This window comes from Macrosteles quadrilineatus, unplaced genomic scaffold (assembly GCF_028750875.1).
Source record: "Macrosteles quadrilineatus isolate MER2022 unplaced genomic scaffold, UCM_ALF_1.0 Scaffold_2__2_contigs__length_208266976, whole genome shotgun sequence".
NCBI classification, from domain to species: domain Eukaryota; kingdom Metazoa; phylum Arthropoda; class Insecta; order Hemiptera; family Cicadellidae; genus Macrosteles; species Macrosteles quadrilineatus.
Window position 1 is genome coordinate 147,178,926 of NW_026542595.1, and position 24,604 is coordinate 147,203,529.

At 36.5% G+C, this 24,604-nt stretch overlaps 2 protein-coding genes across 3 annotated transcripts; one reads left to right on the forward strand and one right to left on the reverse strand.

The window, feature by feature from the left end:
• Positions 1 to 488: 488 nt before the first annotated feature.
• LOC128986873 (ribosomal oxygenase 1-like) lies at positions 489 to 14,115 on the reverse strand. The gene is made up of 9 exons (XM_054407459.1): positions 13,982 to 14,115; positions 12,521 to 13,409; positions 11,713 to 11,891; positions 11,202 to 11,454; positions 8,745 to 8,961; positions 5,964 to 6,204; positions 5,100 to 5,217; positions 4,080 to 4,266; positions 489 to 1,057 (listed from the first exon to the last, which is right to left on the reverse strand). Exons 2-9 carry the CDS (start codon positions 13,369 to 13,371, stop codon positions 983 to 985), a joined length of 2,121 nt encoding a protein of 706 aa, XP_054263434.1. The 5' UTR covers positions 13,372 to 13,409; positions 13,982 to 14,115; the 3' UTR covers positions 489 to 982.
• Positions 10,436 to 24,196, forward strand: LOC128986874 (uncharacterized). Of its 2 annotated transcripts, none has more exons than XM_054407460.1 (6): positions 10,436 to 10,555; positions 19,760 to 20,606; positions 21,112 to 21,322; positions 21,835 to 21,967; positions 22,953 to 23,075; positions 23,516 to 24,196. In XM_054407460.1, the coding sequence occupies exons 1-6, from the start codon at positions 10,496 to 10,498 to the stop codon at positions 24,128 to 24,130; spliced, it is 1,989 nt and encodes a 662-aa protein (XP_054263435.1). In that variant the 5' UTR covers positions 10,436 to 10,495; the 3' UTR covers positions 24,131 to 24,196. The 2 variants fall into 2 exon arrangements, with proteins under 2 accessions (XP_054263435.1, XP_054263436.1); XM_054407461.1 differs by lacking the exon at positions 10,436 to 10,555 and adding an exon at positions 13,693 to 13,728.
• Positions 24,197 to 24,604: the final 408 nt, after the last annotated feature.

The following is a 24,604-nucleotide window of genomic DNA, read 5'->3' on the forward strand; positions in this document are numbered from 1 at the left end:
ATCGTGCCAATAACCCTACACTCATCTCTATTCATAATTGGCTTAAAAGTTCAAATACCTACCTTCGTATGGTTGCCATTCCAATTAAAAGTATTAAAGTAGGCCTTTTAAAAGAAATTAAGGAAAAGCCAATAGGCTGATTAGGTGTACAGGGATGGGAATCATCCAGCTTACCTGGTAGATAGAGTCCAGATTAGCTTTAGTAACACCTGATCATAAGTTTTAATACCCAGCAGTTCTGTCTCATACAACTAAACTCCAGTTGCACATAGAACTAAATGAGGCAATGCTCAGATCTGTTGATCAGACAAAAATGTTTACTGTACAAACAACTTTGTTCGACTGAAAACTAGTAGTTCTTAGCTTGCTCCCAGATCATTTAGGCATTTGTCAAATATTTTTAGTGGTGTCCGACATTAGGAATGTAGATGGATGGATACAGAAAAAAGGAATAAAATAATACAATTTTTGTAAAATACCAACACTATATACTTTATACATTAATAGAAATGAAATAATATTAGGCTATACAAAAGTAACATCAACAAAACCATTTGTTTGAATGAATATAGTTGGTCAGTAAAGGCTGCAAAACAAAATTTAAACCATCCTTTTAGACTATAAATTACAAATTATTTACAAGCATTTGTTGGGGACAATATCTGAGCTGAAATGAATAAACTATACTCTTCAGTAGAGGTACTTGAAGTATACAAAATTACATTAATAATTGTTTGGTCAATATTGTAAAAAAATGTGTGATGAGATATAAAAACATTAAGGTCAAATTGGTCAAATACATTACTTATTCTAATCAATATCAAGCAATAAAACTAAATCCATCCACAGGTTTAAGTAATTGACTTCATCTTACATTAGTTTCCTCTTTCTGATTTCATTTAGCAGCGTTTAAAAGAATTGGGACTCATGCGTTCAGACTGCCTTTGATGCAAACGTACAGGAAACGTTTTAAGAACGATGATCAATTTTCTTCCACGACTGGAAGATTTTTTGCAGACAGCAAACCTGCATCCCAAAGGTCAGATATCAGTGTGATCTGAAAAATAAACAACTTCTCAGATAAAATACTTCTCAGATTTCATTAATATGAATAAAAATATTATGAAGTCATAGTCCTATGTGGAGATAAATGGCATTAGGCTACAAGATACTGTGTTAATTATTTTTGGAGGTAACCCAGATTGGCTTTGGAATAAATCAAGGAAGCAGGAATGGATTAAAAAATCACTTGATGAAAGGCCACTCACACTCATCCTTCCACTCATATTTGGGTTAAAATACGCACATAGTGGCGTCCCCATCATAAATAATTGACAATTGATAATTGATTTTCAGGGAGTTTATAGCATACAAACAATATTTCACATCTCCAAGTGGGCTTGTTCAGCTGGATGTAGTTGGGTGGTTGCCAATGAATGTCCGTTTCACATAAAATCATCTTATTATGCTATTGTTAAGCCTAGTAGTCCATCACGAACTTGCCCTCCAGAGGGGAGGTAATTGCCCGGTGTTTGAACCAGCACTTCAGGTAGGCCACAGTTATGGACGACTGGACAAGCCAGCCTCTTTGGGTTGTACCCAAAGTGAGAGTACCCAGTGACATTTTCTCCATTCAGGGTGGTGGGGTGTTCAGCTTTGCGAGACTTCGGTCTCCCACCTGCCTGTGGCTGTGGTTGTGGTTGTGACTTGAGTTCATCGGGCTCGTCCTGCCTGTTGTGTACGACTGACATTGTGAGGCATATCCTCGGCTCTGGAAGTAGCCTCGTCCTGGGAGGTGAAAAATTGGGTAAGTTCGCCCCCAAAGGGGAGGTAACTGCGCGGTGTCGGAATCGGCATTTCAAGTAGGTCATATTTATGGACGACTGGGCAAGCCAGCCTCTTTGGGTTTACCCAAAGTGAGAGTACCCAGTGACATTCCCCCATCCAGGTTGTGGGGGGTGTTCAGCTCTGCAAGAGGTGGAAGTGCGCCACCAATCTATCACCTGCCTGTAGCTATGATCCTTTGGGCTTCGGCCCGCTTGTTGATGTGCGACTGGCATTCAGTGTGGCAAATCCTCGACTTTGGAAGTAGTCTTCCTGGAGGTGAAATCGGGCGAGTACCCGTCAGCTCACGGGGACACTCTAAGGGAACGTAACTTTCCGCAGTGTGAGGGCAACGGCTGGGCGCACTCCATCAGCCAATCCCTGTCTCTGAGACCGGAAGGTATGGTTATCTAGAGTGTGGGGGGTTCTCCCTGGAACCTCAATTGAGCAATGGTGGATAGGTTCATCCGGGTGGGACCCACTTCTATTCCTGCCTCCTTTTGGGAAACCCTGATGGCCTGGCAGTGATGTTGGGCTTGACAGGCAAACGAAGTAGATAGGGTGCTGGGTTCAAGCCCGCTGGGGGTGTTCAGGGATGTATCGCCTTGGTCACCTCTGGTTTCCCAGAAACTGGGTAAGGCCTCGATCGGGTAGTGGTGTAAATAGGTGGTTGGGGTTCCCCCATCAGCTTGCTGGTGGTCCCCTTCTTCCTGGCTTTGACGGCGGGATCTGCCTGTCTGGGATTGGATAGGTCCCGAGTGTTGCCTGCACTAAATGCGTCAGGGCATTCCATTATGGTCCTTCTGGGTTTCGTACCTGGGGGAACCCAGGTGGAGTGACGCTTAAACAAGTAGCCGGTATCCTTGGTTAGGATTGAGAGGCAACCCTCTCTCCGAAGGGTTGCTTCGGCAGCCGGCGAGCCTGATGACCTTAAGTCATCCTCTCATGGTGTGCCAAAGGTCGGTGTGAATGCTTCGGCCTACATCATGCCCGGGTATGTTTAATTACAGGTACCGGGTTTGCAGTCAGAGAGCTTCTGGCTCTTATGACAAAACGAAATGGAAATGGAAAGTCCATCACAAACGGTCTTAAAAGTAACTTTGGAGCCTGGTTGAACCTACCCTGTTCACTGGTCCAAAAAGAAAACGTGTTAATCATCCTTTTGCGACACAATCAAAATTGAGTGTTCCAATTAGTTCCATCTTCAAGCTTGCCACTGTAGTGTCTCGTACAAACAAGGTTGGCTGTGTTTGTCACGGTTCTTGGATTAATGATGCAATTTTCAATATATATTTTGTGTAATTTTAAACTGTACGGTACTCATTTTAAATTCAAAATACTAACTAGCAAATTTGTAAACAGTCGGTCATTTATTGGATCACCACTTTGGGTATAACTGGAGAATGCACAATTAACGAGATTTGGATAAATTTTCTTTCTATGTTTTGCAAATAATGATTTCTGATGGATTAAGCGTTTACCAGGAAAAACAAAATCTCATTAAAAATCATGTGGATGGGTGCACTGCAACTAACTAGACAGAAAAAGATGCCACATCCTTATATATAATACGTGAAGGCGATTTCTACGAAACACTACTCCTCCGTTAATAATTGACGGATTTTTACAAATGAGGTGTCAAAATTAAGAATTTGTTGTGTAGATGCCCCCTTTCACCAATTCCTGTAATAAAAGTCCTCAGGCTTTGTCCCACAGGCTATCAAAATGCCAGTGTATTTCTTATGAAGAAACGATTTTGTTTACTTAAACAGACGAATAATTTGTATTAATTGCATACTAAAACAGCTGTTTATATTAAACGCATGATACACATAAGAGCGTTCATTTTCAGAGTGAGTTCATTTTCAGTTTCGATAACTGGAGTCGAGTGATTGATTACATTATCTTTGAGTTGACTCTTTTAAGTCATCGGAAATTATGACTGTTAATTCGTTTTGAAATAACGCCTGGAATACTTAGCAATTGCTCGAATTCGAGCAACAGGAGCACTAGTTTACTATAATATATAAAAAAAAACTCAAGTATGGCATACTACACTAGCGGGGTTTCAAGCAGCAGGAAAAGATAGCATGAGTGTGTGAAGAAATGCTCATGCCTTAGGTAGGCCTATATATTCTCACTCTCAATAAATATACTATATTTTTATGTTTTAATGAATGATTTTCGTTACATTTGGAACAGCCACACCGCCAAGGAGTGTATTTTAGGTGGGTAAGATGTTTTGTCTAGCTTACCAGATCCTCTGGGTCCTGGTGGGGTATGTCCCGGAGTGAGGTGTATCCAGGATACTTGGCCTGGAGATGTGTGATGACTGGGATACCCTCAGCAGGCATCAGCAGGAACTGAGGATCTTCTCCATGATACTCCAGTGAGTTGTACAGACAATGGTATAGTCTCACCTCACCCTCCTCCTCGACCAGCCTGTACCATCTCAACATTATCAGAGTGGAAAAAAAGTTCCGGGATGGTTAAATAATAAATATATAAAAAATTAATGAAGATAGCGCTTTAAAATTTGGTACACAGTTACTGGGTATTCAAATAATTTTAACGCATGATTCTGTGATACACTACCTCTTCAGGGGCCTACTAGGAGTCAGAGGAAATTTTTAAATGTAAGCGTTCATATCCACATCAAATTAAAGGTCTTTACAAGTAGAATACAATGCCGCAAATTTGAACTCAAACGGACAACCGAGTCAAAATGGCAGCCATTAAAGATTTCTTGAATCTGCCAGTTTGAATTTAATCATGGCTGCCATTTTTTACTCTGTTGTTCTTTTGAGGTCAAATTTGTGGCATTATATTCTACTGTTAATTTAATTTAATTTAATTTGTTTGCATATCAAATCGACCAATTTATATGTTAATGATTTTCTTCCAACTTCTAGCGGGTGCCCTCCTGAGGAGATAGTGTATAATAATAATAGCAATTTAATTTCAATGCATCTTTGAATGGGTTTAATTTTTGACTTTGGGATAACCGATGCTGCCAGTCCCTGCCAACAGATTCACCCAGTTCTCGCAAATAAACTGATTCAACCAGTCCCCGCCAACAAACTGATTCAACCAGTCCCCGCCAAATTAAAGAATTTGGTAGCCCTACAAAAACAAAAATTTAAGGGGTAACAAAAATGATCAAACTTTTTGTATATACAATTTTCTACAACATTTATGTTACATTACCAACATATATGTTGGTGGGCATATCGGAGCAGAAATTTGCCAAAAAGGTAGTTAACATTGACCCTTACCTACAAATGTTGTGTCTTATCAACTTCACACAGGTTTCCATCTGAAATTCAACTCTGCCTTTTAACTTCCCGTTTTTCATCTTCAGTCCGCCGCCAACACTTGAAGTTAGTTTTTCCTCTAAACAAAACAATTTTTCATTCAAACTTACACTATACAAAGCATTATATATGAAATTTTATGTGGCATGACTAGTCTAAAGCTTAGAGGGCAAGATGTCTATCTCAGAAGCTAGGGTCTAAGGCAATTAAAGCCCACCAATTAAAAATTGCTTTGTGGCATTACTATGTGCTGGTGATCAGAACCCACCTTGAGTTATAGTATAGGTCCACTTATAACATTTTTTTAAAATGGGGCCTTAGGAGAGGAAAATCATTTCTGATTTCTGTGTTAATTTTTTTTTTATTTTTTAAGGCAGAGGAAGGAATAAAATTTTACGCGCACAGGAGACCTGCCTGTAGTGTGACTGCCGAGCCGGCCCTTTTTAGAATAATCACTAATAATTGTTGTTCTTCCTATTTTTGTGTTGGTGTGTGAAGTAAAATATCGCAATCGCTGAACATGATCAAGATGTTGCCCTACTCATGAGAGTCGCTGTGATGGAAAAATCAGATATTCACCACAATCATAAGAGATGATGGCGGATGTTGAGGGGGTTACAATTTAATTTATCATCCCCCCATGAGCATAAGAATCAATATGGTGATTGGGGGGCTGAAAACTTTTTAGTAGTAAGGAGCCCCAATATGGTGGTTTGCAACTAAGCCTGACTAAGAGTGTGAGACTCCTGAATTAAAAGACTATTCACTCCAAAACAACCAAAACTCCAAACAAACCAATAATAATAGTAGGCTGTTAAACCTCACCCGGAGTAAATACAGGAGGAAGTGCGTCGTGCATAAACTGAGCTCCCATCAGATCCACCCCAGCACCCAAACTGAGCTGCAGGTAGTGACTGAGCTTCTCCATCAGTGAGTGAGCCGTAGATACAAACGTCTGCTTCTCCCGGACACTACCATGGTGCTCCAGACCGAGGTAGTCCCGTGGCAGCCCTCGTCGGAACTCTACATCATTCTCAGCCGCCTTCTTGAGGGCCAATGGCAAAGCCTATGGAGGATAAATTGAATTAAATGTACATTAGATTAAAACAAATGTTTTTCCACAAATTAATTTATAGCTCAGTTGGTTGATCATACTCCAATTACAAGGATGGTTTTTAAGTAAGGGCCGTTTTACCAATAAATCTGTTCGTTTGTAAGCACCAACGTGGATCCTCGCCACTTATTGGCATCTTGTCAACTGAATGGCAATTTGCAGCTCTGTAGCTGACATATAGGCTAAGATTTGCTGCTTGTTAAACTATAGAACCTCAAGTGAAACTATAGAATCCAACTATAGAAGGTCAGTGAAATGTTTTTTGATTACAAGAAGAAGAAACATATCCGATGCCGATATTCATCGCCAGATGACTGAAGGATATGGCCCTAATGCAATGAGTGAGGGTGAAGTGCAGAAATAGGTTATGGAGTGTACAAATGGCCATGAAATCTTTTTTTCCTTTGTGGTCATTTTTGAGAAGTCTGGGTACATTCCAAAAACACAATTCCTTCCAGAAATAAACATTTTCACGGCCAAATTAAAATTTCCTAACCTATTTCTGCACTCGCTATCACTGCATTTGGGTCATGAAATTCAGTCATCTGGCAATGAATGTTAGCATCGGATATGTTTGTTGTGGTTCGTATCACTGACCTTTCCCTTGAAAATATAAGTTCTTTGAAGTTACGAAAAACCTGTAATCAGTGGTATGTCCAGAAGATGAATAAAATTGCTAATTTTAACACATTTTTTTATTTTGATTCAGCTGTCTGGAAGTGGAAAATTCATCGGAAGTGAGAAACGTACACAAAGAAAATGTAAACATCGTAGCTTTTTCTTTTGTTGCCATGGATACCAATCAATTTTAACCTCCCATAAAAATTGGACATCTGAACAGCCAATCAAACAGGATAACCCAAGAAACCTATTTGTAACCTATTTGGTCTGGTACAAGGGGTACAATATTGATGTAATATTGCTAATAATGATTTATGAATGAAATTAAAAAAAAAAGGAAATGGTTTCAAATAACTATTTGATTTGGCATTATGAATGGCACTTAAACCATGTTTGTCTTAAACCATGTTTACACTGTAGTTTACAACAAGATGTACATATTTATTCTTCTTTTTTTATGAAAACTCCAATGTAAACACAGCTCAATTCAAGTTATGTAAACATGTGTTTACTACGCTAGGGCATATTATATTTACCAATTTCTTGTGGAAAACAGCATATATCTGTTGTAAACATTTGTTTAATATAATTGGTGTTTTGAGCTCCAGTGAAAAAACAACTTTACAAAATAAGTTATAAAGTTTACATAAACTCTCAAGTTTAATTTTAACAACCAAATTCCTGCACCAGTTGGCAGCAAAATGTTTAGTCCACAGGTATTGTGTGAACAAATGTCTCAACATCTGATCTACTCTGGTGTAGTGGATTTAAAACAGCTGGCGCCTAAACATATACAACTTCTAATAGAAAATAAAATTTCTGTTTAACCCTTTCAGTGCTATGAAACGATATATCGTTGTTTTAAAAAATCTCTAAGGGATATACAGAGGAAGGTTATTTTAACAAAAAGTAGCAAAACGGCCATTGGTGACCTGCATGTTCATAGGATACACTAACAACCACTTAGCTAAAAGATTCGCCCAATCCGATGATTTCGAGGCGTAGGCCTATGTCTAAACCAAGGATTATGAACACCTCACTATGCCCCAGTGGTTGTAGTATATCGCTACAAACACACAGGTCACCAATTCTTTGCCACACAGGACGGGAATCGAACCTGAGCAGACGAATGCCACTGGCCAAGTGACACACGCCCTAGCCTTCTCGGCTATCTGTGCTTGAAGACTGAGGAGTCAAAAACAGGTATTCAAGCTGACGCCACCGATTGGGAACAGAGAGCGCTACAGATGGTTGTTTAATGTGTTACTAGTTAGCAGCACTAGTTAGTCACGGACTATTTAGATGATATTTTTTAGTTGAAACACAACAGTGATCATAAATGTGTTCCTGAGACTTTGCTGCAAAACATCAATTTCCCTAATATGGCTATATTACGATAACCACGTCCAACTAAATCAAAGTTAAATTCAATATTACATTGTAAATTATATGTCTTTTGATTTTATGAGATTTTGGTTTCAAACAATGCTATCAGAACATAAAAATTTATAGGAAAACCAGGAAAATTACAACAAAAACTAAGTTTTATTTAATGTTTACAACAAATACTGGGATTTATCTTTGTTATATATAATCCTATTTTCTTATTAGTTATAACTCAAAATTAGCCTAATTAATAAAATAGTGGCAACATTAAAGTTAAAATTCAACAATAGGTAAGGGAATTGAAAGGCAAACAAAAAAGTCTTACGAAATACAAATTATTGGCCTAGCACTGAAAGGGTTAAAACACTGAAAAACTGTTGAAAATATCTTGATAAAACCAGTGTTCTTTCGATTGTCGTGAACTTGTATCTAAAATATGTGTTATATAAATTCTATTTGCTTTCTAATTTAAATTTCTGTCATACCTTCTCCAGTAAGTCGACCCAGGCAGTCTTCTGGTAAGCTGACAGTGTTATGTGTAGCGAGTGGTGTCCTTCCACTGGTGTAGAGGCTTGGTGGATGAATCCTCGGGGGAAGTACAGCAGATCCCCAGGCTCAAGAGTCACGTCCAAGAATGAATCTCCAACTTCCTCCTGGGTAAAGTTAGGACTGGAGAATCTTGGCAGTACTTCAGCTTCATTCCTGGAGAGGAAAATGATTTGGACTCATGATCTCAATGGGATATGAACACATAATAGGGCTAAGTAGTTCTTTAGATCCACGGTAGAAACCCCTTACCCACCCACTTATTTGTAAACAAACTATTGATTATAACAATACCCCTGCCGATGAAAACCTGCAGCTAAGCAAATTTCAATTGGTTTCTACAATATTATTCTCTATAACGTGTCAATTTATTTCCTTTTTAAAATTACTTTTGTTTTTTTAACGCCAGTGGCATTTTAAATAAATCCTGTAACTTTAAACGCATTTAAGAGAAAGCAGTTCAAACTCCAAACCCATTAAAGTTTTGTGGATGTACCAGGAATTTAAGGTAATAGGTTTAAACTTAAAGTGTACTTATGTTAGCTGTACAACAAATAAGTTAATAAAGTGTGTTTGTTAATTAAATGTTATAAGCTTAGTATGAAGTAGATCAAAATTTAATATTTAAACATGAAAAATACAAATTTTTCAGTTTACTTAGACTTCATTAGAATAACATGACAATTTTAAATGAATTTTTAATCATTTTCTCGACGGCTATTAAGATTAAAATGCTTCAATATATTAAAAAATTGTTTTTCTCCTGGAAGTAATATAGTAGAACCCCGTTAATCCGACCTCGGCTAGTCAGTCTGGCTCCAGCTAGTTCGACTCCTCGCTTAATTCTGCCGTGATATTGCCTATCGGTGTTAATGTTATTGCGGTAATATCATGACTATTTGCCATGATCGTGAGATCATCACTGAGCTAAACACTGGTGGGAAAAATATTATCTAAGTTATCCCCTTTTATCACAGAAATATCATCATTGTTATTCCGCGATCACGGAAACATTTATCGTCAACCTCCCTGGATATTGAACGTGACGGAAAAATTATATAGGAAAAATCCTAGACAGATCCCACATTCTTGGAAAAAACCATCATTGCTTCCACAATCTCTGTAAATTCTGAGATGAGCCTTATAATATAGGTGGCTTATTCCCCAGAAGGGAAATTTGCTAAAAGCGTTGTTCAACGCACTCAGTACCAGGAGGTGGTAGAACATGGACGAGTATAAGTGTTGCATAATATCTTGTTCTATAAAATTTTGAAAAACATAGTACCGAACAATATTTTTTCCTAAACCATCTAATTTTGATTCAGTGGCTGCAGTTGACAAGTTTTAAAATTTTTTATAGTAAGGTAAATGGTAAAGTTAAATATTAGTGAAAAAAATATTAAAAGTCTTACTAAGCATTCTTTATAGGCATTCTACCTTCAGCAACAATATTCATGAGGTAGCCTAAATTTGGTAAAACATCCTTCGTCAATTCATCAAACCTCTACAATTTTGAACACAAGACATTGTTGCAATACAAAGAGCAAAAATCTCAACTATTCATAGTATTGAGATTGGAGTTATATCAGAAGAGATAAGACAGAATCAAAACTCTATCTCAGCCATAACTGTCAGAGTGTGTATGTTCTGTATAATTTTATGAGTTATTATTGTACATATTTTTTAGATAATGGCATTTATCACTTCAACTGCCCTACTTTGTACAACCATATCTGCTGTAACAATCCAGGTACCGTAAGTCTTTTATAAATTCCCTAATAACTAAACAACTATCTCCTAAACGTATCCAATCATTCAGAAATATTTTACAGACTAAGAGATCAGATAAATAGATTAGATTAAAATTCACTGATGAGCTAAGCCCTTAGGTCTATTTTAATGTTAACTTAAAGATATTTTAGAAAAACTTTGTTTTAAGCCAAAGAGAATTTTGAATGCTGCTAACTGACTTTGATTTGTCAATTTAAAATAGATGTACGGTACCTAAAAAAATTTTTATGTGTACATAATATTGATAGGCCTACATACTGTTGTAACATAATATTGATCATAATGTAGAATCAAAAACTCTACGATTTAAACAGTTTATAACTAAAACCATGCAGTCCATGTGTAGTACTTCTTCAATATTTTAAAAATATATTTAATTTATGAGCATTTAATCTAACCTCGTGAAATATAGGGTACCAAAACCTGTTCTGCTGAGATAAAAATCAGAAGTAGAAATTCGATCAAGAAAATTAACTAGGCTTAGGTTACAATTATTTTATTGTAACCTATAGGCCTACCATAATATCTTATATCAATAGATGTTCAAATCTTAACCTAACTTAGAGCTAGTGCACAATATAGTAAAATTAACGCCGTCAACTAACCTGGGAGTGTAAATTTTCCAACGCTTCTTTCCCTCTATCTGCAGGACGAAAGCTTCGATGTCGTCATAGTGGGGAGCGAACCCCTGAGAGTTAGGTGGGGTCAGATACACATTAGCACCAACAAAGCAGCCAAAATACTCCTGAAGTGTTGCGTTCAAGGTGTGGATTTTTGGCAGAAAAATTTGTGGGTTTAAAAGCCTGACACTGCATCCATTAGAGTAAAAGTCCCAAACAACATTTGCCTGTGCTCTGCCTGAAACATACATTCCAGTATTAAACATCAGTAAAAACTTAAAATGATTACATTGCAACTAAGTATCAAGAAAATCTGTGGTTAAAGTTCATGTTTATAAAAATAGTGTATTATTGGCCAATTAAAAATTAACTTATATCAAGTTTGAAATTTTACCTTCAATGGTTTGTTCGTACTAAAAAGGATTTCTTTGTAAAGCTATTTTCTTTAAACGACTCCTCTTTACAGTTATTTCACTCTGTGTACTTTTACTTTTACCTGTTAGGTTATGGGTCTCTCGTACACCATCGGTGTATGAAGTAACGTCCAAGTGTTTGGTGAAACATACATTGTTCTCTCTCAACATCGTATCTATTATTTCAGTACTCAACAACTCAGAGAAGTAGTGCCTGTGCCCCTCTCTTTGTATAAGAAGTGGTTTTTTCTCCCAATAGTCACTGAAAACATAACAGAAGCAATTAAGCAAGCCAAAAGTAAATTTGCAACAAAGCTAAATTAAGGCCTACCCTATATGGGTTGGCTAGCATCTGCATTTTCACTATTTTGGGAAATTCAGCATTCACTGTTTAACACGTTCAATGATGAATAATAAAGTACCTGTGGTCTCCTATGGCATCTCCTGAAGTAAACATGTACTAAACTCATGCCAGTACAAACGTGAAAAAGACAGTCCTGACAGTGGTTTGACTGGTGGTCCTCACAGTAATGACTAATAACCCTTGCCAATGGCTAAGCTTACAGTGACCCAAAGTACCTATTAATAGTAAGTTAATGTGCAATGCATCCAAACTTAATCGGCGTGCACGGTGGTCTTGTTAAGTTGGTCTGACCAGCACAGAATATGTCATGCTATTATTGTACTAAGTAAAGTTGGTTTAAAATGTGTCCTTTAAAGAACTCTATATAGGGACTTAAACATATTTAACCAGCACAAGACATAGGTAGGCCTACTAAAAATAAAAAAATAAACTTGTTTAAGATTATGATTTAGCCTAGGCTATTAGAACTGTGGTAAAGATCTCTAAGTATAGCCTATTACAATAAATTAAAGTAGAATATTACATACCGCATGAAATCTTTCTCCAGCACAGGTGCAGTAAGCCACTCGAAAAGTAGTCTTGCAGTTGTGTCACTATTTTCCAAATGTTTCTGAGATTTACCTTTTGAATTATTATCTGATTTCATTCCAACCTTTTTAATATTTTTCTTATTCAGTTTTGTCTCTTTGGGTACTTTTGGCTGCTTTTTCTTTGGGTCTAAATTCTGTGATTTTGAATCTAGCGTCATAGTAGAATGACCTTGTTCTTTTGTTGCTGTTTTTAACTTTTTCAAACTCTTAGAACGGCTTGCACTTGATTCTTCCTTATTAGTTGGGGAAGTGGTGGTTTTTAATACAAGGGGTTTTAAGTCCTCTAGTGAATCTGTATCTTTGGAAGTTCCCGGACCATTAGTACTGCAACTGTCAGCTGACTTTCCTGGCGTAAACTTATTAGTTTTCTTCCTTTTCAAGTTTTTGACCGTATCTTTAAGGTTCTCGATCATAATAACATTATGTAATGTGTCTTCAAGATAATTGTTGTCGTCATATTCCAATTTTTCATTTGCTTCATTAATACTATCCAACAAAGCTGCAGCTCTAGGACTACTAGTTTCTGTTGATCTTTCAGCCAAAGTTTTAAGTATATAACCTATTTCTTTCATTTGCCATGACTCGTTATCATTGCTATTTTTTTGTTTCTTAAGTAAGGTTGAAACTTGAGATTTTTTAACTTTAGCTACTCCATTTGATAGACCTACTTTGGCTTTGGTCACCTTATTTACACCATTTGATAACAGAGTTTTAGACTTCTTCTTCTTTTGCTTTAGCTTTTCTGAATATATTGCAAACGCTGATACAGGCTCTGTGCTTACTTTCATAATGTTCAGTTATTTCAAAACTGGTAGACGATTTTTATCTAAAAGATTAAAATTGCAACAATTACTATCATAGAAGGCACTTAACCTAGCCCAGCAAAAGTGGTTGAAAATAATACATTCTGAATCTTTAGCTTAGGGCCTACAAATAGTTTTCAAGCTAGGGCTATAACTTATAGGTCTAGGCCTACTTAGGGTTTTAAAATAATCGTCTTAATCAGTTTGATATAAGTTATCTACGCCTATTCTAATAAAACTGATAAAAACCGTGTTCTCGTTACATATGTGTTGTCCAATTTGAGGTTACTAAGACTTGATCTTGCCATCAGAAGATCTAGGCATATTTTGAAAGCTTGCCAAGTAAGTTTAAATAACATTTTAGCGTTTTTTGATCTTGCCAAAACTCTATGAAAGAATTTATGTACGGTAAGTGTAGGTAATTTGCAATAGGAATAGGCTAATAAGAAAGGAGAACCCAACAACTAACAACAAAGTGTCCCTGGCACTTAGATAACAAGTAAGTTAAAGGTTAGCAATTAATTGTGGCCAATCTCGACAAAAGGTAGGCCTAGGCCTACAATATGCCGAGCTTTCAATTGATGTCTGTACTTACTTGTATTTGTATTGTTTTCTATACCTATGTTACGTCTCGTTGAGCTAGTAAGAAATAAATTAGTTGTTGTCACAACTCACAACATGAGATTAGAGATTTAGGTTAGGCATGTGCTGTGTGCGGTGCAGTCAAATTAAATAAATACTCAGTCAACAAGCAAACATAACCTTAAACTTAAAAAAATGTGTTTTGGTTTCGAACAAGTTCAGTTCACCGGCAGCTCGTTCATTCCAATCCAATCCAAAACAGAGGATATTACCATAGACTAAGCAACAACAATCTATGATATTACGCCACACTACATTATTTTGACGAACTTCCCATGCAAGGATTTAGTCCAGAAAAAAGCTGTTTGCCGCCTTTGCCGCCAGCTTATTCAAATGGGGTTTCATTGCGTACTACTACTACTCCTACTGTACTGTACTGTAATGAGTTTTACCGGACACCAATCAGCTGATTATACTGTATTTAGGTGGCAATGAATCGTTATAAACAAAAACATAACCTCCCTTAGAGGTTATGACTAGTGATTTTTAGTCCTTTAGTTGGTGGAAATATGTATAAGGATTTGTACAGATTTATTAGTATGGCGTAAACTATCGTACGTAACTCGTCCAAAATGTGTGTACCGGTCTTGTTGTAAATAACAACCTTTTTAGAAAATAAGGCTTTAATAAACTTAAATTGTTACATAGTTGTCAAGGTAAACAAATCTCTAATACAAACAACAAGTAAATAAATACTTCAGCTGATTACTAAAAACAGTAATTCATAACATTCTCCCCCTCAAAATTTAAACAATGTAATCAGCGAGGTAACTTGGTTGTTTTCTTGATCTTTTCGGCCTTTCTAGAGGTTGGTTTTCTTCAGAGTCTTGTTCAGGAATGGAATGAAGTTCGGTTGATAATCATCATTTGGTTGATACTCATGGTCTTGGATATCAAATTATGGATTGACATTTGGATCTGGATTAATGCTCGGCTCTGGAATGACATGTGGTTGTGATTCATCTGTCACCAGTTGAGGATTTTCTTTTAGCGTTGGAAGGACTTGGTCTTCTAGTAGACTTACATCCCCCCTTGGAGAAAGGTGCTTGAGGGATACAGTTGACTTTCTTCCATCATTGTGTTTAACCAAGGCATAATGAGGGTTAGCATCCATCAGCTCTACTTCCTCAACTAAAGGATCAAATTTTGATGGCCGAACATTTCTTTTTAAGAATATCGGTCCTGGTTTCATGAGCCAAGCTGGCAGTGAGGTGCCATTGAGGGATCGAGGATGAATGATAAACCTTTCATGTGGCGTACTGTTAGTCGAAGTGCACATAAGAGATCTTATGGAGTGCAATGCATCATTGAGTACAACTTCCCATTGTTCTACCTTTAGTGACCTGGACTTCAGAGCTAACAAGATTGCTTTCCACAATGTTCCATTGAACTTTTCAACTTGGCCATTCCCTGCCGGATTATATGGAGTCGTTTGACTGGTGGCTATTCCTCTTTCATGAAGGTAGGCCTACCGTAGTCTCTGAGTTCTTTTGAAAGAAAAGATCCCTCTGGGTTGCACTTTAGTTTACGTCCTACATATTATACATTAACTACCAGCTGATTATAAAATGAAACTGTTCTAAACTAAACCTAACCTTAACCAAACTGCAGTATGTGAGTAAATGTAGGACGTAAACTAAAGTGCAGCCTCCCTCTGTCTGAATGAATGTAGTTTGGCATTCCAAATATTGAAAATAGATTTTCTAAACAGCGAACTACTGTGCTTGAGGACATATCTCTGCAGGGATATGCGAAAGGGAAGCGTGAATATTCATCGATTATAGTCAATAGATATCGATTACGTGTGCAAGATGGCAAAGGACCCTTAAAATCTACATTTAGTCGCTCAAAAGGTTTTGTGGCCTTGATAAGGTGAGCATTTGTAGTTTTGTAGAAACGAGGTTTAATCTCTGCACACATTGGGCATTTGTTTGTCATTGTTTTAACATCCTCAACTGAGTAAGGGAGGTTTTTACTTTTTACCCAGTGGTACATCCTAGTGATACCAGGGTGGCAGAGTGACTGGTGAAGTGCAAAAAGCTTGTCATCACAATTTATGTTTATGTTTGTGCCGACTGTTGAACAAAAACGACAAAGCCTGTTGATCGGTAATTAATAGAAAATGTCGCCCAATGAGGAAATGTCTCCACTTCTTTAGAGATTCGACTATGGCTAGGGCTTCCTTCTTAATAGAGGAATGACGTTTTTCACAATCGGTCAATGTTTTTGAAAAGAAAGCGACAGGTCTACCCTTTTTACTTAAGGTGGCAGCGATAGCAAAGTCAGATGCATCTGTTTCCACAACTAATGGAGAAAGATCATCAATCACAGTAAGTATTGATTTTCCTATGTGTGTCTTGTTTAATTTCCTGAAAAGCCAAAGCTGGCAAAGATGAGGGCAATATAGGAAAAGATTTGCAATCAATCAGAGGCCGAATCTTGTTTGAGAACTTGGGAACCCACTTTGAGTAGTGAGAAAATATTCCTAATGCACGTTTTAATTGAGATGCATTAACTGGCAATCGCAAATCTAACAAGGGTTTCAGACGCTCTGGATCTGCTTGCATAGACTGGTAGCGAATTTGATATCCTAGGATTGATATTGTCTTGAGAAAATTTGCTCTTCTCATTGTTTAGAGTAAATATTATATTTCTTAGCTACCTTTAAGAATTTATTCAGCCATTCATCATGTTCTGACTGAGTTTTGCCGGCTACGGTTATGTCATCAATGAAAGCCCACACCCCTTCTAGTTCTTCAGTGGAAATAATCTTATCAATCGTGCGCTGAAAAGCAGACACACCATTTGTCACACCAAATGGAACCCTACAGAACTGATAAAGTTTTCCTGCTGCCTCAAATGCTGTGAAGCATTTTTCATGTTCCGATATTGGTATTTGATGGTAAGGCTCCTTTAAATCTATAGTACTGAATACTTTATTTTCTGCTATTTTACTAGCTATGTTTTCAATATTAGTCAAGGGGTAGGCATCTAATAGGGTAACCTTATTTATAGTTTGACTATAATCTATTACTAATCGCTTTTTATGAGATGAGCTTTTGGTAACAAGCACTTGTGCACGCCAGGGAGATGAACTTTCTTCAATTATACCACTTTGAAGAAGTTTTTGCACTTCAGAGTTGATGAACTTTTCATCATCATTAGAATACCTACGAGACTTAGTTGCAATGGGCTTGCAGTCAGGTGATAGATTATGAAAAAGGCATGGTGGTTCCACAGAAGCACAGGCAACATTACAAATGGACAGAGGTAACTTATCTCCCCCAAAATCTAGGTTTTACTGAAGAATGCAGTTTCATTATATCATGACCAACCAATATGTCAGTGCACAGATTGTCAATAACAAACAGCTGTACTCTCTCATAGTTATGGACAGAGAACTCTAAGTTCACATTATCATAACCTTTGATGGGTGACTTTAGGTTTGTGGAAGCCATAGATACCTGTTTCCGTTCTGGAATTACATGAAAACCATTTTCAATTACCACAGCTCGGTTTATAAAACTATCGGTACCTCCAGTATCAACCAAAACTTCAACAGGTATTTTATTTGCATAACCCCGCACAACTGCTTTTGACAGTCCATTGGAGGCAGCTGCACATGAAAGCGTGGTTACTACCAAAGAAGAGGCATTAAAGGTCTTACCTTGAGTTTTCATCAACCTGCATACCTTCACAAAATGTCCCCTTTTCTTACAACCAGAGCAAGTAGCATCTTTGGCAGGACAGTCGTTTCGAGTAAAATGACGCCGGCCACCGCAGTAGAAACACTTCTGTTTATAGTTTTTTGCTACAGAAGCTGAAGTAGGAGTTTCTTCAGGATCTATATTTTCATCCAGTTGATCTGGTAGTGTTGATGAAGTGTTGCAATATGTGACTTCAATTTGGTTTGAAGATCCATATGCTTCACAGCTCTTCTGTGCAGACTCAAGTGAACGTGAAATGTCCTCAGCTTCTTTTAATGTCAAGGACGGTTTTTCTAGTAGTCTTTGTCGAATATGGGGGTTCATAATTCCACTTATAAAGGCATCTCTAACGGCTTCATCTCGATAAGTATTTCCATCTATGGCACGAAAATTGCAATCCTTACTTAGAAGTTTAAGTTCTTGTAGATACTTGTCTATGTTTTCTTCTTTCTTCTGCTTGCGGTTTGCTAGCATGTGTCGAGCATAAATTTAATTCTTCTTAGGATTATAAATAGTTTGCAAAATTTCAACTGCTGACTTAAACGTGGAACATTCAGAAATATACTCGTAGACATTGTAAGAAAGAAAATTAATCAACTTAAGTTAACTTAAGTTTCCTCTCTTCAGGAACTGCTGAGTCAGATATGAAATTTTCAAGTGTCCTGAACCAGTGTTTGAATGCTCTACTTGCAGAAGGATTTTCAGGATTAATATCAAACCTGTCTGGTTTTAAAAGTTTTTCCATTTTGATTTTGATTATTTAATTACCGGTATCATAATAAATTTAAGTTTATTAAATTTGTTGTGAATAACTGAACCTTTTTAGAAAATAAGGCTTTAATAAACTTAAATTGTTACATAGTTGTCAAGGTAAACAAATCTCTAATACAAACAACAAGTAAATAAATACTTCAGCTGATTACTAAAAACAGTAATTCATAACAGGTCTCGTATGGTAATCCCGTACTCGACTTCGTCTCGCACAGGAACGACCACACTCGTCCGGTAAACACTTATTTTCAGGACTAGTAACGTAATATAATATACTATTAACAGAATGCTGCTTTGCTGACTAATTGGTATTTTCGGGCGTACAATTGAATATCAAATCAAATCTTTATTGCCAGAACATTTTACAATGCATAGCAGTGTGAACTAGTTACAGTATAATAAATATAACTATAAAATAGTCCACAGATAATCACAGAAATTTTTAGTTATACATGGCCATTAACATTAAGGAAAAACTCATTTATGTCATATGGACTAATACTAATCAAAAGGTGCTTAACGTTCCTCTTAAAACAGTTAAATTCTAAAAAATTTTAATGAGAGAGTGGAGAATTATACAGCTTTTTCCCCATTTCAACGAAACAATTCAAAGTAATTTTTAAATTACACTGGGAAATTCTAAGTGAGTTACAGTTTCTAGTGAAATAGTTATGAACATTTTTATTTGTAGGTATAGTATGTAAATTCCTTTTAATAAACAACAGACATTCTAAAATATACCTTGCAAATACAGTGAGTATATTGAATTTTCTAAACAATGGCTTACTGTGAGTCCTCATGTCCACATTTGCTGTGATTTTAATAGCACGCTTTTGTTCAATTAACAATTCTTTAACATTGGTGTCATTACCCCATAAAATAATTCCATATGATATATAGCTATGAAGGTAGGCATAGTAAACTATAATGAGAATATCCGTTGACACAATCGATCTTAGCCTAATCAACATGAAAGTACCCTTAGATAATTTACTTTTAGATTATGTAAAAGGATCTCTACCATAAAGTCAGTTAAAGCTGTGTTGTATGACATGAAACATGAAATAAACCATTGCATTGACTGAGTTAAATTTATGTAACTTGTTTGAAATTAAAAAATCAAAATAATTAAGTACCACCATTGATTATATCTCAACAAGAGGGTAAATATATAATCAATGTAAGTTACACTACCCCATATGCATTATTAGGTATAATCATAATTCATATCAATAATTATTATAATTTCACAGGCATTGAGTGAATCTACTGGAACGAGAAAAGGAAACAAAAAACCTGTGACAAATGGTTCTATAGATTCACCAGCTAAATTTGTGAGGCAAACACCAGTTCAACAGCAAAGGACTAAAAGAAGGACAATAAAAAAATCGTTAGTTTCAAAATGCAACATTTTCAAAATTCGTGACTTTGTTTTATATCCAATCAAAGCTGTGGTACCTGTCACAGATGTATACAGCATAAAAAATCATAATATTAATTCCACAAGAAACCCCTCAGTGTCTAACCGGAAACAAAGTGTGAAGCGAATTAAAAAATCGTCCAGCACTCCAAAACAAGGCAAATCAACTAGGACTACAAGTTTAAACAATTCTAAAGGCAAAAGAAAATCTACAAAAAGATTAAAAGCGTCTAAAAACCTTTCCTCTAAAACAAATAGTAAAACCAAAAATAGGCCAACTAAAAAAAAATCTGTCCAGAAAACTTCATCTTTAAAACTTAGAGAAACTAAAACCACTGTAGTTTCTCAAAAACCTTCTCTACCTTCATCACCAGTTCATGACATCAAAATGGTCCTGTCAGCTGATCAGTTTATCTTCAAACCTACGATACCAATCACAGAAACCAACTACCCACTGGAAAACACGGAAAAACTTGATCTCTACGCTCAAGACTCAGCTATTGAAAAGGTGTTGAGCTACTCATTTACAGACCCAGTTATAAAGAACTACATAAAATTTCCATCAGTTAGTAAAATAATTGAAGAGACAATATCAGACAAAACAAAACAAATTTTAGGAAACTGGCGGCAGAAAATGATTGACGATTTGGGCGAGGATGGATTCTACAATCACAGTGAAGGTAAAATAAAATTATTCAATTTTTGTATTGGGTTTGTAAATTGTGTGTCTGTCCTATATAACTATCTAAAAAAACTACTAGACTACAGAAAGAATTAAATCAATTGTTGTTAAATTATGGCAGTGTTACACTACGGATTGTACGGATTGTTACACACAGTTTTGTAAGACTTATTTTTTCTACATTTAAATCAGATTTTTTATAATTTATTCTAATTCAACACTAATGGAACTGATTACAATATAGTTTGTTTGTAATAAACCTGTACAAAGTTTGAGCAAGTTCCAGAATAACCTTGGCTGTAACAATTTGTATTATTTTACTTAAATATTGTTAATTAATTCAAGTGTTATAGCTCTTTTTATTTAATGAAAAATGAGTATACAATTATAAAAACAACAGTTTACAAATTAATTTACTATTTCTTTTTGAATGCAATTGAAATCCATTCAACATTTTCAACTGTTTTTAACTGTTAATTAACTGTTAGTTTTGTCCATGACAGCCCTGAAGGTGAGAGGGACTGAGTTTCACATGGCAGTCCGCAACGCAGTTCTAGGAAAGACCACAGAGAACTGCAGTGAAGTCACTCAGAACAGTCTTAAGAGTTTATCATGGATGCTGGAACACATTTCCAACCCAATGGCTGTGGAGAGTACAATCGCTCATCCCAAATTGGGTTACAGAGGTGTTGCAGATTGCATCGCTATGTTCAGGTAATGGTAATTTTTTTAATATAATATATTGTTCGTATAGTTCAATACATTTTAGCTCTGCCGGGCATGACCCATTTTTTGGCCCACCTGAAACTGTAAGTCCACCTCCTATCTAGAAGAAAAGGAAAGGTCTTTTGATGGGATGTGAATTTTCTCTGATATGGAAAACTAGCTCCATTGAAAGGCCATACAAGGATTCGTTCAAACTATATGGGAGGTTAAAAATACCCAGTTTCAGCTTTGTATCATATTGACACAAGTATGGATTACATGTACTTAAAAATGTAAGCCTGAAAGAGATACACACGCACTTAAATGTAGAATGAAATACTATTTTTTCTTTAATGGCTAATTTAATTACAAATGGAAGACATTCCAATCAATAAATGATTTATTTACAGCATGGGGTGAAAATTGAGAAATCTTCACAATACACATTTTGGTCGAGTTTTCGACCACGGGGCGACCCCTGGTATGTTTTAATTGGCTAAAAATTGTGTGAATTGTTTCAGAAACATTCCTGTAATGATTGACTGGAAGCTATCTGACAAACCTAAAAGAGATCTCAAAGATACATATGACGCACCCGTCCAGATAACAGCTTACATAGGGGCTCTAAACCACGATCCCAACTACAAATGGGGAGTAAGTACTTTTTTGTTAGTAACCTAGTTGCAACATGTAGCTTCGGTGTGGGGTGTCCTACTATGAGTCATGAATCACAAAGTAAATTGGTATAATCATTATACCAAATAGACTACCAAATATAGTAGATTTTCAGCAAGGCTATTAGTTTTCTTTCATTGTGCATTAAAATCTTTTCTTGGATGCTGCTGAAAATAGATTTTATGGTACTTGATTATGCATTCAAACCAACAGTTTAATGTACGAGGGCAGTTTTTGTAAAGGACCGTTTTAGCTAATAGCTCCGTAGTTTACGTGTTATTCGCTGTAACGAGTCGGGGCTATAGCCCCGGTAACGAGGCCCCCGTCGCCTGGTATCTTTTGTGAACAGAATAACACTTCTGTAGCTGAAAAATATGCGTCATTATTGAATTTGTACCGCTGCGTGCAAGATAAGGTCATTACGACTGAAGGGTATCTGACCTAATGCAATGAGTGAGGCTAGATTTTGGAAACGGGTAAGGAGTGTAAAAATTGCCGTGAAAACCTTTTTCCCTTTGTGAGCTTCTTGTGAGAAGCCTGGGAGCCAACCAAAACACAATTTCCTTCCAAAATGAACATTTCCACGGCAAATTTAAAACTCCCTAGCCCATTCCTGCACTTCCCTCTATAATGGCATTAGGGTCAAAAACTTCGGTCATCTGGCGAAGAATGTCAGCATCAGCAGATATGCTTCTTGTAATCTAAAAACGTACTAAACCTTCTCTAGCACACGGCGGGAGATTCAATCATTAAAACAGTTTAAACACACAGTGAAGTGCAAACGTCAGCTACAGAGCTGAACATTGTGGCATTCGGCATTCTGTTGACAAATTGTGTCAGTAAGCAGTGAGGAGTCTTGATATGGTGCAGGTAAACTACGGAGCAAAACGTAAAAAAACGGCCCTTACTCACAAAATGACCCTCGTATAAGGATTGTCTGTTATCTCTCTCATGTTGTTTTCAGGTGAACCATGGTCTAGTAGCAGTAGCGTACGCAAATGGAGACCCCTGTGATGTTTTCTTATTGGCTCCGAAGCACTGTCAGATCTACTGGCGTCATTGGCTCATGCGCTTCGATAAGTTCAAGGCACGAAGCCATCTCCATTTAGAACACAATATAGATGAAAAATCTCTCGAACTTATTTAATTACATACTTGATCTGCTCCCTTGCTAACGTTTATTTGAATCTTCCTGTGATGATTTCTGTAGTAAAAATGACTATTTCAATACACATATTGTTGCACAGATCAATTTTAAATATTCAATTAAATCTTTTCATTAGGTCTCAGTTGCCTTTGCTGATAACATTTTTCACAAACTATAAACTAGTGTGATGTTGTTACGCAAAAAAATGCCCTATAAAACTGTTTTCATACATAAAGTGCTGACGTTTATTCGTTATTTAAACTCTTAATGTCAATAATTAATCTTTATCCTCAAAATATAGAATATTCTGTTATTTTCTCAATTTAATCAAAACAAAATTTGTTGATGAGTAAGAAAACTTACAAGTTTCGTATACCTAGGACTCTGACTTTGGGAAGCGATGTTTCCTCAGAGCAGAAAACTGGATCAAAAATAATTTGAGATATGAACGTCTGCGCCAGAACCGTCTGCAAGCTCAGAGTCGACGACGATACTACCCACATACATCCGGACAGACCACATACGGCCAGCCGCTCCAAAGCCGAACACCATACAGAACATCTGTTGGATACAGAGAGAGCAGAACAGATATTGAGAGATCTAACCAGTACCCAATGCCCAGCTACTACCGAGGAGTAAACGAGCCAGTAGAACCTAGCCTGTATCCAAAACCTAATGACTACCCAAATCCTAAAGAATTTACAAAACTTAATGAACAAGCAAAACCTAACGAATATCCAAGGCCTGACTCTGACTATCCAAGGACTAGCTACAATCCAGGACCTCATGTATACCAAAAACCTAACCGGTATCCAAGGCCTAGCTACAATCCAGGACCTAATGAATACCCGAACCCTAACCAGTTTCCAAGGCCTAACCATCCAAGGCCTAGCTACAACCCAGGACCTAAGAAGTACCCAACACTTAATCAGTACACAAGTCAAAATAGTTGGAATAGAGCAAACCCAAATCATTTTAGAACTATTATTGAGTAAACAAAATTTTCTTGATTTATATCATCGACGATATTTTGTTACTGTTTCCAATTAAATGTATATTGAAAAGAGGAAAATGAATTTTAATCATCCTGTTTTGTATATTACAAAGAAATAACATTTTGTTTCATATAGTGCTCAAAGATTAATAAATTAATATTTATTCATGCTTATGAAAGAAAACTTACCGGTAATTAATTTAGCACTGATTTTAACCGAAATGGACACACACGCTTAGAATAAATATTTGGTGCTATTGACCTAAACTTAGGTTAGAAATAACAAACAAGTTACTCACAGTTTTTAAAATTATTTCATATGGTTTTTTACCGAGTTAGATTAATGAATACAAACCTTATTATTAAAGGTTTGTATTCAATGGTTCGATGGCAGGAGAAATCAATGATGGCCTTTCACTATAATTTGCTTTAGGGGCAGAGCATTGGAAACACAGCATTTAATATTACTTATTTA